The following is a 23683-nucleotide window of genomic DNA, read 5'->3' on the forward strand; positions in this document are numbered from 1 at the left end:
GTTCAGCCACTTATTTTGATTGTCATTTATGACCCAAAGCTATTATTTCTACCTTTGTTTTGTTTTTATTGGTCTCTCTTGAGACCCTTAATTCTGGGCAACAGGAGGGAAAGAAGACCATTCATGCCACCATTCATTTACTGCTCTAGGCTACTTTGCCAAGCCCCACTCTCCATCCATACATCCGAATCACTTTTGCTGTACTTTCCTACTGCCACTGTTCCAGGCTTGAATCCCCCATGAAAAGCCCACAGCTACACTCTGCCTCTCGGCATTCTCTGATTCTGTATTCCCATTGAAACACTTGTTACTGCTATCTTATGTCCATTCACCTGTGAGCAATGGCCTCGATGTGAATAACTCATTGGCATTTTGGTCTTAACTGAGGCCTCACTGCCTGGCTATGCTTCCCACCACCTGCCCCCATATAAACCAGGGGTCCTTCGTGGCCTTTGTGGTTGACCACACTGACATATTCTGGTACCAAGCTGCTGTTCCCAAGCTTAGTCGAAGTACCCTTGCTTGGTTCAACTCTTGCCTAACTGATCATAGCCAGATTATCTCCAGCAATGGTTTTTTTTCCTCCTCAATATGTCATCCTGTGTTGCCATTATCTGCAGATGTGGCATCAGTTTCTACTTGTATGCTGGTAGTATCTAACTCTGTTTTCAGAATGCTTGTCAGGCAACAGATGAACCATAATTTCCTCCAGCAAACATTGATAAGATAGGCATTCAGCTTTGGTTCCTACGACAAACTCTGCTACAGATTCTATACCTCTTCCATGCCACTGTCTCAGGCTGAGAAATACTGTTAGTCTCAGTGCTCTATTCAACCTTGAGTTCATTTTTTGATCCAATATCCATCAGTTCCATCACACAGACTGCTAACTTCCATTTCCATAATATTCCTCTATCCCTCAGTCCATCTGCTGATGAAACCCTCTTCTCATCATCTCTCGATTCAACCTGCAGGCTGGCCTCCCAACCTGTATCCTCTGAACATTTGCTCACCTGCTATCCTGTATAACCTGTATTCTGGCCTGTTCATTTGGCACTCCTTTTAATTGCTGACGCATGTTGATTTGCTGTCCTATACTGGCTCCAATTTGTAGTCCTTGTGTTTATATTGCTCCATAGCCCCCTCAACCTCTTCCACCCCCCCATATCTCGCTAACTGTCCCTAATGCTACAAATATGATCCCCTTACCCACCTGAAATTCTGGTTTCCCTCTCCAACTTGCACCACCTTTGGCCGTGACTTCAAGTTTCAGCCCAAGTGGTAATTCCTTTATTGAACTTCTGTCTTTCCAACTTTTTGTTCAAGATCTTCCTTAAATCTGCCTCTGACCAAACTTCCAAATTTCTACAACCTCCTTTGGCATTTTTGCCAACCCCCATGTCCCCCAAAACATTTTTGCTTATATTAAAGATGCAATATAAAATAGTTTTTTTTCCAGAAATTTCAAACTTAAGAGATTCTCAAATTTGGCTTTCTGTGACACATTAGGTTGGACTTTATTGGAAGCTTTAAATAGCTGTCAAAGCCAAAAGAATGAGGGCATCTAAAATCAGTAACATAGGACCTGGGAGGATGTACTTTAAACAATTATTAAAGCTAAATATCACACATCACTATACAATGAATAACAAATGCATGTACTGTTATTAAAAAGTTTTTCAGTAATGGTTTGAGCCATTATTGAGTCTCTGTACTGCAGGCTATTTAACCTTCACTCTGCATAGAATGCTGAACCGTTAGCTCCTCTTGCAGTTATTTACTTTCTATTTTACACATAGCTAACTGCCTCTTCTGCTTTGTCCACCTCATTTTCAGCGAGTAATAATGTGTCCAACATTACTGATGTTGTTTGGACAGGAGAGGATCGTAGCCGCAGGGGACTGGTGTACATTGGGTTACATCCATGTTTTGTATTGCGTCTCATGAATAATTTGGAGTTTTCATTGATTGAAGTTCGAAAAGATATCCGGCTGGAAAACTTTCTGAGCATTTTAACTTTCTTATTTCTGATATATTTACATGTAATGTAGCGGCTAAATGCCTCACGAAATGACTTGTTGAAAAGAGTGTAGACAAGTGGGTTGACGCCTGAGGAGATGTAGCCCACCCAGACAAAAACTTCCATCAGTGTTCCAAGAAGTTCCTGATCACAGCTCTTACAGAGAGCAGAAGTGACGTTTGTTACAAAAAATGGGCACCACATCACCAAAAATAGGAAGAATACTATTCCTAAAACCTTGGAGGCTCGTTGCTCATTGCTGATGCTCTGCATGGACTTTTTGCCAAAGGTGGAGAGTCTTCTGATGGGTATATCCTCAAGTGTGCAGGGAAATGTCTTGTCCTTTTGTGAACCGTTGAGCATAGCCACCTTCTCGGGAGACTTGGTGGGTGTAAGGTCTTGCTGAAAAACGGTTGAGACAGTAGTCCAGTTAAAATGTTGAGGTGCTTTGGCTTTGATCAGATTTGCTTTCTTTCTCAGCACTTGAATTGTCAAGAAGTTGATAACTATCATGATGGCAAGGGGAATGAAGAATGCAGCCATTGATCCAAAGATTATGAAATTTTTGAATGTATCGATTTTAAGTAAGCAAGTTTCATTTATGAAGACGTTTGTTTCATTCTGGAGGCCTTTGATGGGGATGGGAATAGCAATGCCTGCATTGAAGAGAAAATAAATTGAGAACAATACAGTAATTGCTTTTCAATTTATGGTATTTTACTGTCAAAACTAGTAATGTGGTCAATAAGATCAATTTTAAATAGAAAAGGCTCCACTTGGGAAGACCTTCTGGTCAACTGCATTCAATGTGGAAACTAGCTGGCTATATTGGAACATTTAATTTTAGAACACAGTGCATCAAAATGGAAAATACTGCTCTTGTGCATTCAGATTCCTTTGAAACAACTTTTGTGCTCTGCATATTTCTGGAACTTTCAGGTAACTTATTTTTAAAGTGCTATATTGTTATCATAATTAGTCTGAGAAACAAACATTTCAAATTTATTACTTGTCTATTAATTGTTGCATTCAAGTTGCAGTCTAACTTTTGATTAAGCACTAATATAAGATCACCAGCAGTGTAGAATTCTATTATTTATGAAACCCTAAAATCCTGTACTGGCTACGAGCTCTGCTTATTAGATCCTTCTTGACCACCAAAATGGCACAAAAGCTAATGTGTTTGGATCTGAGTACGGAAGAATGGAATTGTACTGCCACTGATATGCATGCAAAGTACAGAACTTAAGTATTGCTGTAAAAAGACATTTTGTTGAAGCTTTTCGTCTTGCAATCATCAGGATTATCACAAGAATAGGGAGGTGGTGGCCTAGTGGCATTGTCACTGGACTAGTAATCCAGAGACTCTGGATAATGCTCTAGGGACCCAGGTTAAAACCCCACCATGGCAGGGGAACCATAGAATCCCTGCAGTGCAGAAGGAGGTTGCATCAAGTCTGCACAGACTCTGAAATGAGCATGTTACCCTTTTATTATGAATTTTATATTTTCAGTAGAGTTGGTTTATTGAGTTATCTTATTTGATTTGGTATAAGATGGTCAGGAGAATCAAATTAAAAGGTATGAATCATAAAATGTTATACATACCAATTGAGATCAACCATACTACTGTAATCTTAATGAGAACCTTTGCCCTGGAATTGAAGCGACTGTGCTGGATAGGTTTTTTAATAGCAATATAACGGTCTAGTGAGATGGCACACAGATGCATAATTGAGGCTGTGGATAAAAGAACATCCAGGAAGATCCAAATTGGGCATATCTCGGTAGGTAGAAGCCACTCAGAATCTGAAATTAAGAAAGATCTTTACTTAATAAGCAGATTAATATTGAAGATTATTTAAAAGTCTGCAAACTAGCTATTGGCTTTTTTCTAGCATTTTTTGATTTGAATTACATTCTTTTCAAAAACACCAGCATACTTCTGTTCCAGTAATTCATTACATGTCCTTTCTGCACCTAATCAGATCAGGTGCAACTGCCGTATGTTAAACTTTATAACAAAATCTCTTAAAGATTACATTCCATTTAAACAGTACAAAATGTCATTGATGTAGTTGTAATTTCTATAAAACCTCTTCCTGTTTTAAATTGCATTTGGCTTTAACCTTTATTTGGACCTGCCAATCGATGGTAATCAGCTTTACAAAGAGCAGAGACCAGGCTTGAATTGGCTAGAAATCTGGTTTTCTTTTCCTCAGGGATATTCCATTTATGATGTTACAAGTCAAGTAGATGAGAGTTCCATCATTTGAAACTGACTTTGGTTATTTATTGATATGCTTTCTTAACCTCTATTGACTGATTAAAAATGAACACATTGTGGTTTGCAAGACAAGTACACGTTTTCATGTTGTGAACTTGAACATTTTGAAACGTTCAGGTAAATGTTCTGTTTACTTTTTATAGTTTTTCTTTGCATCTGATGTAATCCAGTTAGATGCATGGCAATATTCACTTAGTAATGGTTCCTGAAAATCAGGAGCCACTAGAAATTGCCCAAGTCATAAGTCTGCTTTTTTGTTTTCTCTTAACCTGCTGGAGTGTGGTGCATTCTCCATTTAGTGTATTCACACTCAACAAGGTTCTTATTAGGGCTTAGGTGGAGTGACAGTTAAACAACACGGTGGCACAGTGGCTAGCACTGCTGCCTCACAGCGCCAGGGATCTAAGTTCGATTTTCTCCTTGGGTGACTGTCATTGTGGAGTTTGCGTGTTCTCCCTGTGTCTGTGTGGGTTTCCTCCTGGTGCTCCTGTTTCCTCCCACAGTCCAAAGATTTGCAGGTTAGGTGGATTGGCCATGTTAAATTGCCCCTTAGTGTCCCAAGATGTATAAGCTAGGGGGATTAGTGGGGTAAATTGTGGGGTTATGGGGATAGGGTCTGGGTGGTTGCTCTGTTGAGAGTTGGTACAAATTCAATGGGCCAAATAGCCTCCTGAACTGTAGGGATTCTACTCTACATCTAGCCCAAATTGTGGCATTGGGTTTTATCATATTACAAGATCGTAAGAAATAGGAACAGGAGTAAGCTATTTGGCCTGTCAAGCTTGTTCCCCCATTCCATCAGATGATGGACGCTCTAATTGTGGCCTTAATTCCACTTTCCTGCCTGCCCTCCATAACCCTTGACTCCCATGTCTATCAAAAATCTGTCTGGCACAGCCTTGAATATATTGAATGACCCAGCCTCCACTGTAATCTAATGAAGAGAATTCCAAAGTTTAATAATCTTGAGAGAGAGTTTTTTCCTCAACTCCATTTTAAATGGGAGACATTAAGTGCCCCTAGTTCTCGATTCCCCATAAGGAAAACATCCTTCCGGCATCCATCTTGTCAAGCTGCTTCAGAATCTTGTATGGTTCAAAAAGATCACCTCATTATTTTGAACTCCAATGAATATAGACTCAATCTTTCTTCAAAAGGCAACTCCTTCATCTCGGGGATCAGCCAAGTGAACCTTCTGATACTTGTAGAAACTCTTACTATCTGTTTTCATATTTCTAGCTAGTTTTCTCTCATAATTTAACTTTTTTTAAAAGAAATTCTTTGCTACTTTCTAAAATTTGCCCAATATTCTGATTTGCCACTATTCTTGGTAGTATTGTATGCATTTTCTTTCAATTTGATATCATCCTTAACTTCCTTAGTTAACCACAGTACATCCTTCTCATGGTCCTCCTTTCTCAATGAAATATCTTTGTTGAGAGTTGTGAAATATCTCATTAAAAGTCTACCACTGTTTCTATCTTTTTGTCCTATCTTTTAACCGATGTTCCCAGTCCACTTCAACCAACTCTGTTTTCATACTCTTGTAATTGCTTTTATTTAGGCTTAAGTCACCAGTCTTGTATACCATATCTACCTTGTTGCCACTTGAGATTTCAAAGTTAATTAATGCTACCCTTGATTTTAAAAGTTGTTCAATCCACAGAGCACTTCTCTGTTGACGAGTATTTCCTAATGCATTGGATTAAAACCAGTCTCTGTGTAAAGTAGCTATGAGAAGGAAAGGAACATTTCGGTTTTATTTTTGAGCTGCTTCAGTCAGATAATGATTTGATTTGATTTGATTTATTATTGTCACACGTAACAGAGAAAAGTATTGTTTCTTGCGCGCTATACAGACAAAGCATACCGAAGAGTGCAGAATGTAGTGTTATAGTCATAGCTGGGTGTAAGCATAGAACAAGAGTAAAAGATAGAATTAAAAGGTATACTGGACACAGCTTGCAATAAGTCGCCACATTCCGGCGCCATCTTGAGCAAAAAGAAATTGTTGCTTGCCAGGTACCTAAAGGCAATGAAGAGGAAATACTGTATTCCTAGCAAATATTTCAAGGATTTACTGAAAGGTAGTCAATGAGTCTATGTAAATCTATATTAGAATGGTTGAATTTTCATAGAAGTATTGATTTCCAAGCCTTTGAACTAAATCTGGAAATTTTTTATTCCTTGTATGGATGTTGGAATGTACCCCAAGGAGTTTTGTAAAGGCATAATGATTGTTAATCTAAAGAGGAGTAATTGGGTGGGGTGACCAGAAGTTTGGTCAAAGAGGTGAGTTTTGAGGAGAACCGGGTGTAATGAGACAGATTTAGTAAACAATCTGAGTGAAAGCTCCCCTAAGAAACAGTGACTAAAACATGATAGAACATAGAACATAGCACAGTACAGCACAGAACAGGCCCTTCGGCCCACGATGTTGTGCCGAGCTTTATCTGAAACGAAGATCAAGCTATCCCACTCCCTATCATCCTGGTGTGCTCCATGTGCCTATCCAATAACCGCTTAAATGTTCCTAAAGTGTCTGACTCCACTATCACTGCAGGCAGTCCATTCCACACCCCAACCACTCTCTGCGTAAAGAACCTACCTCTGATATCCTTCCTGTATCTCCCACCAGAACTTAGCATTCAGTTTGAGAGTGAGAAACTTGGATCATAAACCACTGTGCGAAACTTAAATAAGGGTAGTTACAAAGGAATGAGGGCAGAGTTGGCTGGAAGGAACTGGGTTTAGCAGAAAAGACAGCTGATTAGCAATGGCAGATGTTCATGAAAATCGTTCATGACTCCCAACACATATATACCCCAGTGGGGTAAAAGGATTCTAGGAAGGGAATAAATAAACTATGGTTAACCTAAGAAGTTCAAGTATGTATTAATGTGAAAGAAAGAACATGACGTGTGGCAAACATTTGTGGTAGGACAGAGGATTAGGAAAGTTGTAAACCAACAAAAGATGACCAGAAAATAATAAGAGGGAGAAGATCAATTGAAAACAAACTAGCAAGTAATATAAAAACCGACAGTAAGAGCTTCCTTAAATATATAAAAAGGGAGAGAAAGGCCAAAGTGAGAATGAGACACAGGAATTAATAGTGGGGAAACCAGGACATGGCAGAGTTAAATAAATACTTTGCGTCAGTCTCCATGGTGGAAGACATTAATAACATTCTAAAATACTAAATCATCAAGGGGCAAAAGGGGTGGGGGAGAGGAAATAAATACAATAATTGTTACTCGAGAAAAAATACTAGGGAAACTAATGAGGCTAAAGCCCCCTGGGCCTGTTGGGCTGTATCCTAGGATATTAAAGAAACATACTACAGTGATAGTGGGTGCACTGGTAGAATTCTTCCAAAAATTCTTCAATTCTGCAAACGTCCCAGAGAATTGGAACTAGCAACGTAATATCCTTGTTGGGGAGGGAAATAAAAAAAGGGTAACTGTAGGCCAATTAGTTTAACATCTGTCATTGCGAAAATGCTCAAGTCCATTGCAAAGAATATAATAGCAGAGCATTTAGAAATGCATATTATAATCAAGCAGAGTCAGCATGGCTTCATGAGTATAAAAGTTGGGGTCTGATGTTGCAGATGTATAGAACGTTGGTTCGGCTGCATTTGGAATACTGCGTCCAGTTCTGGTCGCCACACTACCAGAAGGACGTGGAGGCTTTAGAGAGAGTGCAGAGGAGGTTTACCAGGATTTGCCTGATATGGAGGGGCTTAGTCATGAGGAGAGATTGGGTAAACTGGGGTTGTTCTCACTGGAAAGACGGAGGATGAGGGGAGACCTAATAGAGGTGTGTAAAATTATGAAAGGCATAGATAGGGTGAACGGTGGGAAGCTTTTTCCCAGGTCGGTGGTGACGTTCACGAGGGGTCATAGGTTCAAGGTTGGGGGGGGAGGTTTAACACGGATATCAGAAGGACGTATTTTACACAGAGGGTGGTGGGGGCCTGGAATGCGCTGCCAGGCAAGGTGGTGGAGGTGGGCACACTGGGGACGTTTAAGACTTATCTAGATAGCCACATGAACGGAGTGGGAATGGAGGGATACAAAAGAATGGTCTAGTTTGGACCAGGGAGCGGCGTGGGCTTGGAGGGCCGAAGGGCCTGTTCCTGTGCTGTATTGTTCTTTGTTCTTTATGAAGGGGAGGTTTATTAGAATTTGTCAAGGTGCTAACACTCAGGAAGAGGAACCAGTAGATGTAATTTACTTGGATTTCCCAAAAGCATTCAATAAGGTACCACACAAAAGGCTACTTAATAAAATAAGAGCCCATGATGATTGAGGTAGTATATTAGCATGGATAGAGGATTGGCTAACTAATGGAAGACAGAGTTAGGATAAGAGGGACATTTTCAGAATGGCAACTTACAATGAGTGGAGTGCCACAGGGATCAGTACTGGGGCCACAATTATTTACAATATATATTAATGACCTGGACAAGGGAAGTGAATGTACTTTTGCCAAGTTTGCAGATGACACAAAAATAGGTGGGAAGGCAAGTGGTGAGGATGATGCAAAAAGTTTACAGAGGGATATAGACAGGTTAAGTGAGTGGACAAAAACTTGGCAGGTGGAATATAACGTCTGAAAATGTGAAGTTATACACTATGGTAGGAAGAATAAAGGAGCTGAATATTATTTAAATTGAGAAAGACTGGAGAATGCTGTAGCACAAAGGGATTTGGGAGTCCTTGTGCACAAATTATAAAAGCCACCATGCAAATTCAACAGGTAATAGGGAAGGCAAATGGAATGTTGGCTTCTATTTCAAAGGGAATGGAGTATAAAAATAGGTAAGTCTTGCTAAAACTATACAAGGCACTAGTTAGACCACATCTGGAATACTGTGAGCTGTTTTGGTCCCCTTATCTAAGGAAACATGTACTGGTATTGGATGCAGTGCAGAGAAAGTTCACAAGGTTGATCCCAGGTATGGAGAAATTTCTTTATGAGGAGAGGTTGAGTCGGTTGGGCCTCCACTCATTGGAGTTCATGAGAGACAACCTTATTGAGACATAGGATTCACAGGGCTAGCTCTGAGAGGTTGTTTTCCCTTGTGGGAGAGTCTAGGACCAGACGGCATAATCTTAAGGTAAGTGGGGAGGTGGAGGGTTCATTAATAATAGATGAGGAAGAATTTCTTCTGAGTGTAATGAATTTGTTACCACGAAAGGCTGTACAGGCTGGCATGTTAAAGACAGATTTTTAATCAGTAAGGGAATCGAAGGTTATGGGAATAAGATGGAAAAGTACTGTAGAGGGTTATCATATCAGAGCAGTCATGATCTCATTGAATGGCAGAGCAAACTCAATGGACTGAATGGCTTACTTCTGCTCCCATGTCCTATGGATACGATGACATGGTTCGTGGTAATTCTGGAGGGTGCGTCTAGGTATCTAAAGATGGAGCTATCAATGATGGAAGGAAGAGATGTAGAAAAGATGAGAAACTGAGGAGTAGGGGGAAAACATTTTGAAAAATCATTGACCTGGTACATTAATTGGTAGAAGTAGGTAATCTTTATGATGGTAAACATTTGGGGTACGAAGCTCAGCTGGTCGTCAAATAAGATGTAATATTGTGAAGCAGTTCAGCTTGAGACTTTTGAAATGTAGTCAACTGTTGTAATATAGAAAATGTGCATTGCAATCTTAGCCTGCTTGATACCTATGATGTATGAGGAATTTTTCAAGTTGCTCAAATATTTTAAAAGGGATTTGTTTACAAGAGTTATATCCTGTGTGGAATGATTCATTTTACAGTTAAACAATCGCCAACTGCAAAGTAGAATTAAGAGGAAAGAGCTTAATCAAATTAATTTTGGCACCCAAGAAGTAAATCTATGAACTCACTATGATTTTAAAATGTTGAATTCCATTCATGATTCCATTTATTTATTTAAGGTTAAAATTTGAGACTGCTCTCTGTGTGGCCCCACCTGTATTCTTGGTATGTTCTTTCCCCCTCTCCCTTGTACCATTTTGTCTGCTTTTATACCTGTGGTATTCAGAGGTACTTGGTAATCATGCAAGTGTATGAAAGATGCAAAATTGGAAAACAATAATTAGAAAAATAACACATCTGGTCTATTATCTATAAAATCTGTGTTTATTGGTCCGATGAAAAAAGTGCATCAAATATTTTACATACTATTTTTTCCTAGAGGTCGGTCTGGCTTTGAATCATTCCAAACTAGCACAAGTGTTGTATAAGATGCACAACACAGTAACAGGCCTTTTAGTCAGAGGTGGCATATATGTTCCACACTAGTCTCCCCTCGCACTTATTAATCTAATCCTATCTGCATATCCTTCTATTCCTTTCTTGTGCATACTCATCTAGCTTCCCCTTAAATGCATCAATACTATTTATTTCAATTACTCTTTGTGGTAGTACATTCCATGTTTTTAACCATTCTTTGGAAGTTCCTTCCAAATTTTCAATTGGATTTATTAGTGACAGATTCATAACCTCAAGGTTTGGACTCCCAAACAAGTGGAAACATTCTCTCTATCTTTCCACTGTAAAACCCCTTCCATTATCTTAAAGGCATCTATCAAGTCATGTCTCAGCTTTCTCTTTCAAAAGCAAAAGGTCCTAGCCTATAGAATCTTTCCTAATGGGATATCCCATGTGTTGTCTGTTTCTGGTGAAGTTTAGCTTGTTATCAAATTCAGGATTGGGTGACCATTTATGGATTGCAACAAAATTTTAAACCTCAATCCAGACAATGACTTGTAATAAAACTAGATTATAAATTCAGGTTAAATAATTACAAAAATAACTAATTAACATTTGCTTGTGAGATTCATGTGCCACTAACTCAGCAGCAGCTATACTCTATCATGATTGTATCCATGATAAATTTGATGAGATTCATTTGTTTTGAATATTTCAGTATGGATTTGTAAAACAAAAGGAATTGACCTTTAAGTGAAACAAATGCTGGTAAAGGATTAGCTCAACACCAACCCATGAAATGAAAGCTAGGAGAATAACCATATGTATAAGCAATTAATTATTCAGACAAAGTTAGGATGTGAAGATATGGACATGTTGGAGGATGATAGGAGATTTGCTGTTGAGTTAGTAGGACTCGCAAGCAAGTATAATCTTTACATCTGGAATAAGTTAGCTATTTCTGCTGTTTCCTATGTGTGTTTTGTTTATGCACCAAGGCAAAATAATTTGAGTATGACTGATGCCTCAGTATTCCCATTGTATTAAATGATCTACAGAATTGACCATTAGTTTGGAAATCCCCTTAAAAAGATTATTTAGCCATCATACCCTGAAGTACTTTTTCCTCAAGTGCACATTCACAAATCATGCAGCTGGCATGAGTATTTACTTCGTAATTACACTCAAAGGCAAATAAAATAAGCTAAATTTCACAACATGATGCAAAACGTGAATATTAATGAAACAAATGCACAATCTTTTAAAATAGGTTTGAGGTTTTAAAGCATAAGCAATCAAGACTAATAAACTCTTGCCAAAGCCAGGAGAGCAGCTTCAAAAAGGTTCTGCTCTTCAAATATTCAGCAAAGCAAACCTGCTATATACATTCTCAAAAGATGGTGACAATCTTTTAACTGAAGTGTTCTGTTTCTGACGCTGTGCTACAGTCTAGTTCCAAAGCACATGTTTCTTTAAGAGTAAACTGTATCTATTTTATCAGAATTGGACCTTGGGGATTGGGGAGGAAAAAGAATCAACAAATGTCTGCCTATTTGCTTCTGCAGTCTACCTGTCTTGTTGATGCTTTGTCACCTGTTACTTCTGAATGGTGTCTGGACATTTAATAGACCTTTGACTCATGGCCAACCTCCTGAATCTTTCTTTACACCAATAGCATCCTATTCCTTTCAGCAACTTGTTTCAACAGATCTATTAAGACCAAGGTGAAATATTTTGGATCTTGCTGAACTGCTCCCAGCTTGCCAGAACTGCACATTTCAACCCATGGCAGTCATGCAGTGTTGTTCATTGCTTAAGCACCTCAACTATTGTGTGAAAACTACCAGCTACAAGCTAAACAAAGCCAAGTTCTCCAGTTAGTATCCCCGTCATTAAATTCCCTAAGAAAATTTCTAGAATAATCGGACCCCTGTCCTTTCAAAGGCCGACCGTGCTTTCACATCGCCTCACAGCATAGGTAAAGAAATAAAATGGATGGGGCCTTGACCCTTTCTCATCTAGCAATTCCAATGTTCCTACAAATGTTTAATACTGTGGATCCTCGAAATCTGGGAAAGAAAGAAAAAATGATGGAAATACTCAGCAAATCTGTGCCTGCTGGTGCCAGGGTTCAGGGCTTGTGCTCTAGGCTGGAGAGGAACTTGCAGTGGAAGGGGGAGAATCCAGTGTCTGTGGTCCATGGAGGCACCAATGACATAGGTTGAACGAGGAAGGAGTTTCTGTGTAGGCAATTTGAGAAGTTAGGCATGAAATTAAAGAACAGAACCTCCAAGTTTATAATCTCTTGATTATTACCTGAGCTATGTGCAAATTGGCAAAGGGTACGTAAAATTAGAGAGATGAATACATGGCTCAAAGGCTGGTATGGGAAAAGTGAGTATCAGTTTGTGGGGCATTAGCATCAGTACTAGGGAAAGGAGGGCTGTACTGTTGGGATGGCCTACATCTGAACCATGCTGGGGCCGGTAAAGGGAAGTAAAGAAGGTTTTAACTAAGCAGTGGGAGTGAGGGTTCAGTTGCTTGGAAAATTAGGAAGTCAAAGTTAAAGGTAGGACTGCAGGTTAGTGATCAGACTGTCAGCAGAAAACTACAGTTAAGGACAGATCATATGAACGTTATATTACGCCAAGGACTCGTATAAAATACCTTAACTAGGAGGGGGGAGAGTTCCAAGAACGGAAGGTTTAAAAAATCAGGGGTATATGAGGGAGTGGTGGCACAGGATAGTGAGTGGGAACCTGACTGTCATAATGTTGACAGATCAGGGCAAGAAACATAAACAAAAATATGCAACATAGAGCAAATCCAGAAACAACTGTAAAAACTCAAAGTCAAATGTTCTTCATTTGAATGCACAAAGCATTTTTTGAGTTGATAACACAAATTGCAACATTAAATGTGATGTATTAGCTTTAACAGAAACGTGGTTGCAGGGTGACCAGGACTGGGTGCTCAATGTTCCAAAAGACCAGGCTAAAGGGGAAAAGAGATGGGTGGTGTTGTCAGTCAAAGAAGGTTTCAGAGCAGCACTGAGCCTTGATTAAAAAAAGGCAGTGGATAGTTATGTAGAAATGGGTTGAGTTGAAATTATGAATAGCAGGAGAAGGAAGACAAGGGTGGGCGTAGTCTATAGACCCCCAAAATATGACACCTCATGAAATCAGTGCATAAATGGGGAAATATCAAGGGCGTGTTTAAAGGGAACTGCAATTATCACACGAGATTTTAACCTGTACGTTTGGACAAACCAAAACAGCAAGGGTAGCTTGGAAGAAGAATTTGTGCAGTGCATCAGGGATTGCTTTTTAGAGCAGTACGTTGTGGAAGCTACCTGGGAACGGACTATTTCAGATCTGGTTTTGTGTAATGCAGAATGATTAATAAGGAATCTTGTGGTAAAGGATCCCCTAGGAGGTAGTGACTGTAGCATGATAGAATTCTAGATACAATTTGAGGGTGCATGCCATAGGTCCATAACTAGTGTCTTCAAATTAAATAAGGGCAGTTTTAGTGGTATGAGGAAGGAGTTGTCGAAGGTGAACTGGGTAAACCAGCTAAGATACAGGTCAGTGGATCAGTTCTTGGCCTGCAATTGTTCACTCTTTACATTGATAACCTGTAGGAGGGAATAGAATGTAAGGTTTCCAAATTTGCTGATGATACAAAGAAAGGTGAATGGGCATGTTGTTATAAGGATATTGTGATTCTGCAACAGAATATAGATAGATTGGTGACTGGGGGAAAACCTGGCAAATGTAGTTTAATGTGGGGAAGTGTGAAGTCGGGCACTTTGGTAGGAGGGATCAAAAGGCAGATTATTATGTAAATGGAGGGAGATTGCAGGTGATTGAAATACAGAGCGATCTAGGTATCCACAGAAAGCTGGCAAGCAGGCCCAATAAGTAGTTAAAAAGACAAACAACATTTTGGCCTTTATTGCAAAGGGGCTGGCATTTAAAAATAGAGGGGTTTTGTTGCAATTGTACAGGGTGAGGCCTCACCTGGAATACTCTGTGCAGTGTTGGTCCCCTTACCTAAAAAAGGATATAGTAACATTAGAGGCAGTCCAAAGGAGATTCACCAGGCTAATTCAGGATTGCCCTATCAAGAGAGACTAAATAGTGTTGGTCTGGGCGGTACAGTGGCACAGTGGTTCGTACTGCTGCTTCACAGCACAAGGGACCTTGGTTCGATTCCCAGCTAGGGTCACTGCCTGTGCGGAGTTTGCATGTTCTCCCCGTGTCTGCGTGGGTTTCCTCTGGGTGCTCTGGTTTCATCCCACAGTCCAAAAGATGTGCTGGTTAGGTGCATTGGCCATGCTAAATTCTCCCTCAGTGTACCGTACGGGCACCAGAGTGTGGCGACTAGGGGATTTTCACAGCAACTTCATTGCAGTGTTAATGTAAGCCTACTTGTGACACTAATAAAGAAATGTATTCTTTGGAGTTTAGAAGAGTGAGGGGTGATCTTATTCAAACATATAAGATCCTGAGGGGGCTTGACAAGGTAGATGGTGAGATGTTTTCACTAGTGGGAGGGTCTCAACCAAGGGGACGTAGCGACAAGACAAAGGGCCAGTCATTTAAAACTGAGGTGCATAGAAATTTCTTCACTGAGGGTGGTGAGTTTCTGCAATTCTCTGCACAAAAGGTGATGGAGGCTGGACCATTAGAAGTACTTAAATTGGAGGTGGATAAATATATGATATCCATCAGGAAATGGCACAGAAAAGGAGTTGAGGCCGGCATATGTTAGCCATGATTGCATTAAATGGCGGGACAGACTTGAAGTACCTAGTGGCCTAGTCCTGCTTCTATTTCTTGTGTTCTTGTGTGTTCCTGTGAAATGCCATGAAACATTTTCCAATATTAAAGGTGCAGTATAAGTATAATTTATTGTAAAGTCTGCATCGTGAAAAATGGTCAACAGAGTGCTTCAGCCGCAAGCAACTAAATACAAAATCAGCAACCATTTTGTGTTTGATTTTACAAGATGTTGAATTTTGGAGTGAGGAAATGCAATTTGAATAATGAAACCAGTTCTGTGTTCATGTTCTATGATTCTTCAACTATAAATAGTTCCCTACTTCAGGTATCTTCCACATATTCTTTTTCGACCCAATCCCTTTACAAGTTTGGTTTTGCCTGCCCAAATGTAACACCAAAATTCAAATTTCCAAGTTAGAAGCAGTATTTTCATTTGTGGCAAGCTAATGACCTTCATTAGAATCCAATTTCTTATACGGATAATCTCATGAAGATTGATCATCGTATAATATTTGCCAAAACCCACTAGTGTGCTCAATATTAACTGACTACGCTGTTTATTTCTGTCCCCTTTAAGTGCCCATTGCTAAATGGCTGAAAAAATATTTCACTTGGTGGAAGCTTCTCCGTTGGATTCAGAAGTTATGTACATTTTAGTTCATCTTGCGTTCATTGGTGAACCTGCGTGTATTCTTGGCAACATAATCCCCTCAGTTGATTCTAACAAACAGATGGAAAATAGGACTGTATAACATTTAATTCCTCCATATTTTCTTTTTTTTTTACATGTAGTGTTTATAGAGTCTTATTTCAGTTTTCTTTTGTTTTGATGTTCCTTAGAATCTGTTCAGCTCTTTCCCTATACAGTTGTCCTCCCTGTTTCTTGTCATATATTCTTGTTGAATTTCCTTCTATTAAACATAGATTGAAAGCTAGTTTAAAGACTAGAAATAATGGTAGATAAATGCAATGTCAGAATATTCATAAACCGTTTTTAATATGTGTGTTTAATACATTTACTGGTTTGGAGCTAGAATTCTATTTAGTACAATTCTTCAGAAACCAAAAGGCTTTACCCAGCTTAATTTAATTTTACTCATTTTGAAACTGTGACCCCTAGCTCTAGATTCCCCCATGAGCGGAAACAACCTCTCAGCATCTACCCTGTGAAACCTACTTAGGATTTTTATATTTCAATAAAAAAACCTCTCATTCTTCCAAAATCCAATGAGTATAGGCCTAACCTGCTTAACATTTCCTCTTAAGACAACCCATTCATCCTAAGAATCAGGCAAATGAACCTTCTCTGAACTGCTATTGATGCAAGTATATCCCTCCTTAAATAAGGAGACCAAAACAATACACCGTACTCCATTTCCCCATTGCAATAAATTCCAGCATTTCATTTGCTTTCCTGATTACTTGTTATGCCTGCATGTTAACATTTTGTGATTCATGTGCAAAGTCACCCAAATCCCTCAGACGACAGGATGCTACAGTATACTCTCAATTTAAATAATCTGCTTTTCTATTTTTCCTGCCAAAGTGGGCAACGTCATGTTTTTCCACATTATACTACACCTGACTATTTTTCCCTCTCACTTAGCCTATCCACATCCTTTGTATCCTCCTCCACAACTTGCTTTCCTACTTATGGTCGTGTCATTAGCAAATTTGCTTCATTGCAGTCAATTCCTTCATCCAAGCTATGAATATAGATTGTAAATAGTCAGAATTGATCCTTGTCAGCACTCACACATTGCTCACTTAAAATGACTCATTATCCTGACTCTGTTTCCTGTTTGTTAGCCAATCCTCTATCCAGTCTCAAAAACAGAAAATGCTGCAAAATCTCAGCAGGTCTGACAGCATCTGTTGAGAGAGATTGGAGCCAACGTTTCAAGTCTGGATGACCCTTTGTCAGAGCCATCCAGACACACAATGTTAGTTCTGCTCTCTCTCCACAGATGCTGTCAGACCTAATGAGATTTCCCAGCATTTTTGTTTTTGTTTCAGTTACCAGCATCTGCAGTAATTTGCTTTTATCTCTGTCCAAGCTCTTGCCCCCAACACCATGAGCTCTTACCTTGTGCAGTAACATTTTATGTGGCCCTTTATTGAACGTCTTTTGGAGATCCGCAAACATGACATCTTCTGGTTCCCCAATGACAGATGTTAGATTGGCTGGCCTGTAATTTTCTATTTTGTCTCCCCCCTTTCCTGAATTGTTAAATTGTGGTTTTCCAATCTGTTGGGACCTTTCCAGAATCTAGGAAATTTTTGAAGATGACAAATGATGCATCCATTAACTCTGCAGGCATACTTCCCTTAAGACCCTAGGAAGCAGGCCATTATGTCCAGGAGACTTGCCAGTTTTTCATCCGATGAGTTTTCCTCGTACTTTTGCTCTGATTGTGACTGTTTTACGTTTCTCCCTTTCGCCCTCTGTCTTTCTACTATTCTTGGGATGCTTTTCGTGTCTTCTATGAAGACAGATACAGAATACTTGTTCAAAGTCTCTGCCATTTCCTTCTTTCCCATTAATTTCCCAGTCTCACACTCTCAGGAATTGAGACTTATTTTCCCACTTTATATATTTCTAGAAACTTGTACTGTCTGTTTTTATATTACTTACGAATTTCATTCATTCATTCTCAGTTTCCTCCCTTTTTTAGATAGTTGTGCCTTGCTGGTTTGTAAGATTTTCCAAACTTTCTGGCCCATCCCTAATCTGTGCAGCATTGAAAATCATCAGGCAGGCTGCTAGCCTAAATATATTTTTAAAATGTAATATACAGTATTGTATTACTTGATTAGAGATTCAGAAGGGATGTGAGGAATAACTTTAGGCAGTGAGTGGTCATGTCCTGGAACTCATTGCTTATTAGGGTGGTGGAAGCAGAGATAATCAAAGATTTCAAAATGAAATTGGATGAGTACTTGTAGGAAATAAACTTGCAGGGCTACGTCTACACAGATGGTGAATGGGACTGGCTGATTTATTCTACGGAGAGTATGGAATTGAATTACCAAATGAATTCCTATGCCATAATTATTCTATGACTGAAAATATATAACGTAGCTACAATTCTGTAATACAGGACAAGAAATAATAAGGGTAGGTCAGTATAGGTGCAGTGGAAGACATTTAGGAGATACTTCATAACACTCAGTAAAAATACATTCCAATGAGAAAGAAAGATTCAAAGGATGCATCATTTGTGGCTAATTAAGGAAGTTAAAGACAGTATCCAAGCAGATACTAATGTTGTCAACTAATGTCGTCACAACTTATGTTTTTCAGAAGTTTTCTCCACCATTGATATCAGGCTGACTGCTCTTTAGTTATTGGGTTTATTCCCTTCTGAATAGGGGTGCAACATCTGCAGTCCTCTAGTCCTTACGCACCACTCCCACAATCCGTGAAGAAGTAAAAGATTGTGGCTGAAACCTCTGTTTCCACCCTCAATTTCCTCAGCAGATTGGACCTGATGTTTATTTCTTGCCTTTTTCTTTGTGAATCCAGATCTGTTAAACCATTCTTACACCATTGTTTCTTAATTTGCTGATACTTCAAAATAACAGGAGTTTATCCTTCTGCTAAAATACTCTCTTGCTTATTTGCCAGACAACTTTTGTGTTTGTGAGCACATTTGTAAGCATCACTTTTAACTCAAATGGTTTCTAAAAACAATTGCATCATTTTTTGAAGGAATATTTTTGGATAAGGAGAATAAATAAGTTGAAGAAAAGTCATTTTAACTCGACGTGTGGCATAAGAGAACATGCAGTTCTATAACATTTGGTGGATGAAAGAAGGTTGAGCATTGTGACATTGGTCAGGATGTTGCACTACCTGTTTTAAATTGAATCATTTTAAATTTGCGATCTACACAGATTAAAAACACTCTCTTGTATCTGATCTTTTCTGAATACGTAGCTTTGGTTTTACTTCTACGTTCATGTTCAATCTGAGGGCAGCATGGTGGCAGTAGTTAGCACTGCTGCCTCACAGCGCCAGGGACCTGGGCTCGATTTCCGGCTTGAGTCACTGTCTGTGAGAAGTTTGCACATTCTCCCCGTGTCTGCGTGGGTTTCCTCCGGGTGCTCTGGTTTCCTCCCACATTCTGAAAGACATGCTGGTTAGGTGCATTGACCCGAACAGGCGCCGGACTGTGGCGACTAGGGGAATTTCACAGTAACTTCATTTCAGTGTTAATGTAAGCCTTACTTGTGACTAATAAATTAACTTTAACATTATTCAGTAATTTACAATGTTATGTTACAGGACAATACTATTGTGTGTCAGGTTTGAATTTCAATGCGAGTAAAAATCTACCTTTTTAGTATTGTTTCAAGGTATAAGCTGTAAGGAAAAAAACAGCAGTGTTATTGATGGAGTGAGATTGGAATTGATTCAAATGTCCAGACCAATTGTGTGGGTGCTAGTTATGCTATTCACAAGGAACTGTGGGATTCCAATCCAGCATAGATGAACTGATGGTATATTTATTTGACAACCACTTCAGAAAATGGTTCTGCAATATCAGCGCGGGTATCAGCGAAAAGAAAACCACATTTATATCAAGAAATGGTTTTCACAAAGCCAGAGCAGCATGAAAACAAGCGGAGGCAAAAGGTTGTATGTGTAAAGATGTTTTTAAATTGTGATTGTGTCTTAAATAATGGAGGAAAATCAGGAGCCCACTGCAAAACAGCTTTGTTAACATGCATCCTAGAGTCATTGACCGGATAACTTGGGCACTTATGCTGTTGACACCTAGGTTCTATTTATTAAGTAGCATGCCCTTCATAAGTGCCTCCGATTACTTTGTTTTTGATAGTGCAATGCCACCTCATTTATTCTCATGGTATTGACGCAGGTGTTTCCACGGGACAGCATGGTTAAACACACAAGAACAAAAGAACTAGGAGCAGGAGTAGGCTATCTGGCTCCTTGAGCCTGCTCCACTATTCAATAAGATCGTGGCTGATCTTTTTGTGGACTCTGCTCCACTTACCCGCCCGCTCACCATAACCCTTAATTCCTTTACTGTTCAAAAATTTATCTATCCTTGCCTTAAAAACATTCAATGAGGTAGCCTCAACTGCTTCACTGGGCAGGGAATTCCACAGATTCACAACCCTTTGTGTGAAGAAGTTCCTCCTCAACTCAGTCCTAAATCTGCTCCCCCTTATTTTGAGGCTATGCCCCCTAGTTCTAGTTTCATCCACCAGTGGAAACAACCTCCCTGCTTCTATTTTATCTATTCCCTCCATAATCTTTTGTTTCTATAAGATCTCCCCTCATCTGAATTCCAATGAGTATAGCCCCAGTCTACACAGAATTTCAAACAACAATAATTTAGTGGTGTTTCAAATTTAATTTTGCATATTTTCTTTCAAAATGTTATATTTTTCAAAAATTTAAACATAACTTGCTTAATCATAGCAGTAGCTGCTGAAACTTGTAACATTTTATTCGCATGCAATTAGAAAATGAAAATATCGAGAATGTTTAGATTCGTTTTAATTTACTGTTTCATGTGTTCCATTTTTTCATTAAAGGTACATTATATTTAAATGAAAATAAATATTAAAGATTTCAACAAAAGTAATATACAGATGTTTTTATAAGCACAATGGGAAGGCAGATTCTATTTTCTTCTGCCTTGTTGCAAGGAACACTTTCTATCTAGTAAATTACACAATGACTCATTCAACAAAAAGTTTGTAACTTCTGAGTTACTGAAGTTTGATACTATTAACATAAACTTTCAATATATTTGATATAGGTTTATGTGCAGTAGCAGTTTATACGTTGCTGCACAAACTAGTACTTCGTTTAATTGACCTCATTGTTAAAGGAATTCTGATGAGGTGAAACCAGTTACATAGTATTTGCAACACTGAGTGTTTATACTCCACACAAGCCTCCTCCTTCGTGTAATCTGATTAACTCACTCTCCTATTCCTTTCTGCTCATGTTTATCTAACTTCTACTTAAATGCATCTCTGCTATTTGCCTCAGTTACTCATTATAGTAGTTTTCCACATACTTTAGTTACGATTTATTCATAACTATCCTATTTTTGGCCCCTAATTGTAGACACTTGATATAATGCAGAAATTTTGCACAAATTATGCTCTTGTTCAGCAGGCATTGCAAAAGAATATTTTTAACGAATAAATGTTAAATATGACACAGTCTGATTTTTATCAGCAAGCAAGTTTATCATTAATCTATGATGTAACACAGATTTTTCAAGATGCATGGTAAGGACGGGGGAAATAAAGCTAACAAGCACAAGATCATTTAGAAGACCAGAAGGAACTTACAGAAAATAATGTAAAATATACATATGAGTTTGTGATGGCAGAGAAGAATGAATGATGTGCAACAGGTCCAATTCGAAGAAAAAAATAACTCTTGACTTCGCTCCCAGGCATTTTCATTTTCGATTGGAAGAGTGCTTAATTTCACCTTTTCCTCAATAAAGCTGAAACTAACCCACATTATACACACACAAAATAACTTCAATTATATAGCAGTGACACATGGGGAGGATTACATTATATGAATTGCTTGTAATGCTTAACTAAGCATGAAATACTGCAGTTCTATTAGAGAAAATTGAATGAAACTTACTGAATAGAATGTTTAGGAGAGCGATGGGCATCACCAGGAGTCCAACCAACATGTCTGCTACTGCAAGTGACATGAGGAAGTAGTTGGTGGCATTTTGGAGTTTCTTCTCGAGAGAAACTGCTAAAATAACAAGTATGTTGCCTCCAATAGTGGGTATGATCACCAATAAAATCAGTAGTGCTGCCCACCGAAGTCCATTGTTTGTTTGACTCCCTTCTAGAAAAGAGTCACTAAGCGGACTGGTGAGCTTGGATTCCTCTGTAATTGTAAGGCAGAAGGTTCCATTTGTTCCAGAAGTGTTGAAGGGCTGGATTGGAGTTGCCTGCATTCTGCCGATTGTAAACATGGTCACAGAGTCCACTGGGTTCGATGTGCCATTACTGTCGGAAACAGGCATCACGCTTTGAGTACAGGCAATTGACCTTCTGGTTGCTTTTGAAGAATGTTGAGGAGCAGGCAGCATGGTCTGAACAGTCAGTTCACAGGATACTGGCAAAACTTGTGCCAGACTAACATGTCTTTACATCAGATTCTTTGAGAGGTTTAGTCCCTTGTTTTGACTAACCATGTACTCTTGACAGAATATTAGTTCCTCTGCTTGCACCTTTTGTTGAAAATTTCCATTTTACCGAATGCCTTTTATGACTTTCTACAATAAATACTGTTTGAAAAATAAGGAAAATAGTTTTTAACAGGTTTGTGAAGAACCAGAGGTTTCTTAAAAGTGAACAGCGATCGAGCTACTTCCAAATACTCCCAGCTGCTGCAAACACTTGCCGTTTAGTCATGCAGATTTCTAATTAAATTCACTGTATGTTGTTACAGGAACTGGAATTGCTCTTACCTCAGTCGGATGGATGCTTTTCAGATTTGCTCAAGAAGGTTAATGTAAATTCAGCCGACAATTTAACTGATGTTGCCTGGGTTGCTTTGTCAGGAAATCATCTCGATCCCCCGTTTCTCCTCTTCTTTGTCGTCTCTGAATATGTTTTGATCCATTTTCTGTATTGCTGCCAGATCACTGCTTTCATTTTACTCCTTAAGCCGCATTATATCTTTCTTTGACACTCATTGATACTGGATTTCTTCACCTCTCCTGTGATTTTTATTCGGGTTTCTACATCTCCGTTCTGGAGAATATTTGGTACTTAAGGTTGATATACTGTGGTTGTTTTCTTGGGCATTTACATTCTTTTCTCTACAATGCTTCTGTGCCACAGCTTTACAGCACTGGCGCTTTAAATCTATACTAAAGCTGCAATTACCACCGCCTGCCTCTCTCAAACACACTGAATGTTACTGTTTCTTTTCCAAGCTTGAAGCCCTGTTCTTTTTCTGTATTGCACTCGGACGTTGCTAACCTCTAATGGTTGAATGCAGGAAAATAAATGAGGATTTTTGCTTAAGGAACAGAGCCAGAGAGCTGAGAAGTAACATCACGAGTGACTGCAGTTGAAAATATATTTCTTTTTCCAGGAATTTTCTTTTTGTACTCTTCCTAGAGAAATTTATAATCCATCTTGGGATCCTATCTTGAAGATGAATCTTCCCGTCCTGCATAAATAAATACCAGAAGTCACTTTTGTTGCATTGCTTGTGATTTTAACCCTTTTACTCCTAAACACTCGAAAAAGTTTCAATGAGAACTTCAATGAGAACTTTTTTGTCTGACTTACAAGGAAGAGGTTAAATTGCATGAGAAGTAATTCTTCCTAAAGCACCAGTC

At 39.0% G+C, this 23683-nt stretch overlaps 2 protein-coding genes across 2 annotated transcripts in view; one reads left to right on the top strand and one right to left on the bottom strand.

Annotated features, from left to right (window-relative positions):
• The window catches only part of psmd1 (proteasome 26S subunit, non-ATPase 1), a 105806-nt gene that overhangs the window by 48577 nt on the left and 33546 nt on the right, over positions 1–23683 (top strand). The gene's annotated exons all lie outside the window — the stretch shown is intronic.
• htr2b (5-hydroxytryptamine (serotonin) receptor 2B, G protein-coupled) lies at positions 1790–22354 on the bottom strand. Its single transcript, XM_078203594.1, has 3 exons — positions 21958–22354; positions 3629–3829; positions 1790–2676 (listed from the first exon to the last, which is right to left on the bottom strand). Exons 1-3 carry the CDS (start codon positions 22352–22354, stop codon positions 1790–1792), a joined length of 1485 nt encoding a protein of 494 aa, XP_078059720.1.

This window comes from Mustelus asterias, chromosome 3 (genome assembly GCF_964213995.1).
Source record: "Mustelus asterias chromosome 3, sMusAst1.hap1.1, whole genome shotgun sequence".
NCBI classification, from domain to species: domain Eukaryota; kingdom Metazoa; phylum Chordata; class Chondrichthyes; order Carcharhiniformes; family Triakidae; genus Mustelus; species Mustelus asterias.

Excerpts from the sequence above, each read along its gene's own strand:
- htr2b (XM_078203594.1), bottom strand. The coding sequence starts at position 22,354 with ATGCCTGTTTCCGACAGTAATGGCACATCGAACCCAGTGGACTCTGTG. Across the intron at positions 3,830-21,957 it reads TCTCCTAAACATTCTATTCA|ATTCTGAGTGGCTTCTACCT; the intron begins GTAAGTTTCATT and ends TCTTAATTTCAG. Across the intron at positions 2,677-3,628 it reads AGTATGGTTGATCTCAATTG|GCATTGCTATTCCCATCCCC; the intron begins GTATGTATAACA and ends TCTTCAATGCAG.